General features: G+C 35.1%; 1 protein-coding gene across 1 annotated transcript in view; it reads right to left on the bottom strand.

Annotated features, from left to right (window-relative positions):
- LOC106471710 (urease-like) overlaps positions 1-5,762 on the bottom strand; it is a gene marked incomplete at its 3' end in the record, with an annotated part of 55,022 nt that overhangs the window by 41,298 nt on the left and 7,962 nt on the right. The window contains exons 3-4 of the mRNA XM_013932327.1: positions 1,943-2,009; positions 1,582-1,664 (exon numbers count right to left, since the gene is read on the bottom strand). Of these exons, the coding sequence (XP_013787781.1) occupies positions 1,582-1,664; positions 1,943-2,009 (150 nt within the window). The remainder of the gene's footprint in view (positions 1-1,581; positions 1,665-1,942; positions 2,010-5,762) is intronic.

Here is a 5,762-nt window from a genome sequence, read left to right as displayed (position 1 = left end):
CGTTTAGATTGAATGGTAATTTATAATCAGTCACAAGAACGTCGAATCTGAATCACTTGAAAAAAACACGGGGTGCTTAACTTTTTTCCAGGTGTATATTTCTCCTATGCACGTTTAAATAGTATAAGAGAAATAGCTTCCATTTAGAAAACTATTTCTAGGAGTAGGAGTCTATGTAGTGTATTAAAGACTGAGCCAACATCAAACTCTAATTTTCTCGTACAAATTCGTAAATTTTATGAGTAATTTTAAAGTAATTTCTGTTAGAATAGTAAATAGAATAGACATTGGTGGATCTATTTCCCCGTGAAGCACGGAAATGTGCCGAAAACCAGCTCCAAAGCTAGCGATATTATGACACCTATAACTGGAAAATCCCCTGTAACTATACGTGTAAAATTAAAACTGTTAATTTGAACGTCTTGTCATTGTCTTTGGTGTGAAAGGTGAGTGCCCTAGAAGACTGGAGTTGTAGAACGAGTAACTAATGGTTAAAATAAGATTACTTTAAAGTATTTGTCTCCTACTCGTGAGTGGTATATAATGCATAATATTATTCACTGAATGGTAAAGGTGAGTGACCTAGAGGACTGGAGTTGTAGAACGAGTAACTAATGGTTAAAATAAGATTACTTTAAAGTATTTGTCTCCTACTCGTGAGTGGTATATAATGCATAATATTATTCACTGAATGGTAATCCGACCCATAATTACTCTATTCATAAAGTATGAACTAGAGAGGAACCACAAATAAGAATATTCCTCCAAACAAGAGAATAGTGGTACTTTTCAGGGAATATTTATCTTCTGATTTGTTTTATTACCGAAAATTCCTAGGTGTGATAATTGATTTAAGTTTTTACGTCATGACAGTCAAGGAGCTTTTCAAAATTAAATCTCTTGGACCAATCAGAAGGTGATGACGTCATTGATGACCAATGATGGAACCTGGCAACTACTACTCGGATCTTAGCTGTCAAGGGCAGATTGCTAAAGATACATCTAGAGGTCAGATTACAGTTAATCTGTATAAAGTATGATGCATATTAAGTCATTCTACAGTTCTTATCTAAACTCGCCAAGAAGAGGAAAGGTCAAAGTGCAAGTAAGATAAGGTGCTACAAAAAATCCAAGATCTGCATTTCACTTCGGCTTACTGACTCGAAATAATAAATTCCAGTTTTTCTAATGAAACTGTGACATTCAGTTCAGAAGTACTTGTTGTCTCTGAAGATTTAAGTTAAAAGATGAAAAACAGCAAGATATTGTAGTCTATTTAAGGGAATTTGAAGAACACTTTATTTTCCTATGGGGTTCAGGTTTTTCACTTTCAGGACTAACATAAACCTATACCAAAGTAAGACTCATGTGTGGGGCGATTATATGATATTCTAATTTGTCTTGAAATATATGTAAAAAATGTTTCTCTTACACGACAATAACGGTTTCTCCACATTCCACATACATTCGTCTTACTCATTACATTTTCTTTATATTTTATCTGACGTTTCTCAGCTTTCAGTTTTCGACAGTGATTGGGTAGAACATCCAGTAAACTCATAGAAAGAATATTTCGCTTACCAGTTTAGTTCCATCAGGAAACGTTGCTTCCACCTGAATCTCCGAAATCATCTCCTCTACGCCTGGAAGGACCTGACGACGTCCTTCGAAACAAATGAGAGTAATAAAGCTTAGCAAAGGTGTCATAACATAAAAAAAGCAGTACGAAAAGGGAAATTCCTTATCAAGCCAAGGACAGAGAAGCCGATGAAATAAGGGTGAACGTCAAACTTTTGATTAACAATATTAAGGCTTCTCATTTGGTAAGGCTAGAATTTTGCTTTGCTGAAATTTTAAGAAATTGTTTGACTCGCTAGCTTTCAAGTTCTTACGTTGTTAATTTAGTTTATGTGGAAATACATCAAAGGGTTGAAAACACTACCTAACATGTGTCTCCCTTTATCCATCAAATCAGCGACAGTGTATCCATCCCGAACCAACTCTTGTACCTGTAAAAATAAGATGAAAAACAGTTGCATTATATAATAGTTGCTCTTAACAATCAAACTGCATCTTGGTTTTTTTAGTATTCATACTTATAGTCATAAGTTATCGGAGAATATTATCCCCCCCCCCCCACGCATTAGCTCAGGGCAAGTCTCTGAACTTATAGCGCTAAAAATCAGATTTCGTTATCCGAAATATGCCCAACACAAATAGTCCATTGTGTAGCTTTGTGCTTAACAACAAATAACAACAACAACCTGATATTATTTATCACACTGTTTGGTAACTTTAGTAACCGATTTACAATCAATAAAAATAAAAACGTTAGTTCCAATTAGAGGTTAACAAAGCATGGTACCACTTGCACATGGGGTGATAAAAGTCCACACAAAAAGTGTGGACACTTTTTAGCATGTTCTTTCATAGGTTACAGCCATGATGCAGCATTCACCTTGGATGCAAGTGGCACAAGCATTAATACTATACTTACAAAACACCAGGATATGGAGAAATGGCAGTTGAGACTTATGCTATTAGGTTACTATATTCATTGCTGGAAATCTAAAGTTTCTCAGAAAACACTTGTATGTAAAAACAATAAGAAAAAGAGTTGATCATGCTACCACCAGGTGGCTGATGAATTTGTTTGTTTGTTTTGAAGTTAAGCATAAAGCTACACAATGTGCTATCTATGCTCTGCCCACCACGGCTATCGAAACCCGATTTCTAGCGTTGTAAGTCCGCAGACATACCTCTGTGCCACTGTGGCACTGATTAATTAAAAAAATACTGAAGGAATAATATTTTCATTAATTACAACTGTACATGGCGGTCATCATACAGGAGTGTTATCAGACATTATTACTACTTTGTGAACACTACAGGAGTGTTATCAGACATTATTACTACTTTGTGAACACTTGTCCAGATAAATGAACATTGGAGAGAAAAAGAATGGATATCATTCGCTTTGATGCATTAAGAAAATAGAACCTTTTAGATGACAGAGATAGCATATCCATCAACAATGTCATTTGAAAGATGTATTATGGCAACTGCAAATGAAAAAAAAAAAGATATTAGTCTGAAAACTTTCAAGACTTCGTTCACTTCTCTGGACAGAGAAATTCAAAATGTATATCCTGTTTTTAGTATAGTTGAGGAATGAACAAGAAAACCTGAAAGTTTATGGACTCTACTCCATGCATTTTAAATGCGTAGAAATGTACTCTACAAACACTGGACACATGGTGGGCAGATAAATTCATCGCTACTGCACTTGGTAGTTCCTAAAACATTTTATAAAATATTTTGTAACTCAAAAGAAACACCAAAGCTGAAAATTACCATGGCTTTTCACTTTATTTTATTTAATCTGGTCCCCACTCACTAACTACACAAACTTGATATTAACTGGATTGAAGGTATAACAAACTTACTTCCTCTTAACTTGACCAAAGTTAGAAGTGTTTTACAATAAAAACTGGATTCAAACCAACGTTGGTAGTGTTTTACAGTGAAAACCGAATTCAAACTAGCATTAGAAGTGTTTTACGGGGTAAAAACTGGATTCAAACCAGCGTTGAAAGTGTTTTACGGGGTAAAAACTGAATTCAAGCCAGCGTTGAAAATGTTTTACACTGTAAAAACTGAATTCAAACCAGCGTTGAAAATGTTTTACACTGTACAAACTGAATTCACACCAGCGTTAAAAGTGTTTTACACTGTAAAGACTGAATTCAAACCAGCGTTGAAAGTGTTTTACAGTGTAAAAACTGAATTCAAACTAGCATTAGAAGTGTTTTACGGAGTAAAACTGGATTCAAACCAACGTTGGTAGTGTTTTACAGTGAAAACCGAATTCAAACTAGCATTAGAGGAGTTTTTCGGGGTACAAACTGGATTCAAACCAGCGTTGAAAGTGTTTTACAGTGTAAAAACTGAATTCAAACCAGCGTTGAAAGTGTTTTACACTGTAAAAACTGAATTCAAACCAGCGTTGGAAGTGTTTTACAGGGTGAAAACTGGATTCAAACCAACATTGGAAGGGTTTTACAGGGTGAAATCTGGATTCAAACCAACGTTGGAAGTGTTTTACAATGAAAAATGGACTCAAACTTCATTGTTTAAAGACCAGAAAAAGACTGAAACATATGCTAAAATTTCAAAATCATAGGTAAAGAAAGCGAGAGAAAGAAAATGTGGTTATTTACTTCAGTTGATCACAAAACAAAAATTGCGAAATCACCACCATATATTTCTAAGACTAACAGCCTAGAAAGTTCAACTTCTAAAAAGCTGGAACTAAACAATACAGAAATAGTCTAAGATTGGGGATCAAAAATGAAAATTTCGCAATCTAAAGGCTCTAAAAGCAGAACTGTTAAAACAACTGAAGTCTGGAAGTAGCAAATATATTTTGAAAATAATAAATATATGTAATACAGACGTGTAGAGGGCTAGGTTTGAAAGTGTGTCATCATGAACCTTCTACCATAGGTGAAGGTTTTGACCTAGTTGGTCAAATAAGACGTAGATGGAAACTGCACTTCTCAACAAGTCTTGGTAAGAGCTTTGTCACATAATATGAGCTTATGTTTTCATAGAATAATATCACCAACTAAACAGTGGAGAATGAATGAATGAATATAAAGGTGCTGGTGTGAGGGTGGTTGTGTAAGTAGTGAAGATTATTTCAAATGGCAAATAATTGTGACTTGAAACAATATTTCAATCGAAATAAGTCTTATAGTGCCTTTATCCATCAATATGACGACGCCTAGAATGGCCATAGTTCAAATCAGCCTAAGAACGTTAGTGGTGAATAGGATAGTTGAAGTTAGAAATAACAGCAGGACTACATACCAAGAGGTTGACCAATGTCACCATATCAGGTCTTTGAGGACTGTATAAACCATGCGTATTCTGCGAAACTAACTCATCTAGTAAAGTCATCTAATAAAGGAATAAACAGGCCATTCTTAGGTTTGAGATTATGAATAACTTGTAGTACAATGAATTCTTCAACATCGGGTCTTAAAATCCTCTCACAGAGCAGAAACAGATTCGGAATGTGTACATAACCGATTTTCTGTTTAATAAATTTATTGCAGATAACCCACAGAAGGGTTCTAGATTGAAAATACCAAAATGGGAAAGAATGAAGGGAAAAAAAGAGTGCCAGAAAGGATTGGAATTTAGTGCCTACGTTTTTTTCAGCCATGAATAGGTCAAGTCATAAAGTGGTCTTGTGACAGGATTACAATTCATAAAGTGGTCTTGTGACAGGATTACAAGTCATAAAGTGGTCTTGTGACAGGATTACAAGTCATAAAGTGGTCTTGTGACAGAATTACAAGTCATAAAGTGGTCTTGTAACAGGATTACAAGTCATAAAGTGGTCTTGTGACAGGATTACAAGTCATAAAGTGGTCTTGTGACAGGATTACAACCTTATCAGCATTAAGACTATAATGTGGGAAGTTATTAATCTGAGATGAACTTTTAATCTTACAGTATTACTGATGGAATAATAATTGTCTTTTATCACTGGAAATTTAGATTTGAGAAAATATAACTGTTGGAAAGTTTCGTAAAAGACAAACAAAGGAAGCGAAGTACAGTTGATGAGCGACAGAGTAAAGTATTGTTTGTTTGTTTTGAATTTCGCGTCAAAGCTACACGAGGGCTATCTGCGCTAGCCGTCCCTAATTAGTAGTGTAAGACTAGAGGGAAGGCAGCTAGTCACCACCACC

The sequence above is a fragment of the Limulus polyphemus genome, unplaced genomic scaffold, assembly GCF_000517525.1.
Source record: "Limulus polyphemus unplaced genomic scaffold, Limulus_polyphemus-2.1.2 Scaffold4805, whole genome shotgun sequence".
NCBI classification, from domain to species: domain Eukaryota; kingdom Metazoa; phylum Arthropoda; class Merostomata; order Xiphosura; family Limulidae; genus Limulus; species Limulus polyphemus.
This window is presented reverse-complemented; position numbering and strand designations above follow the sequence as displayed.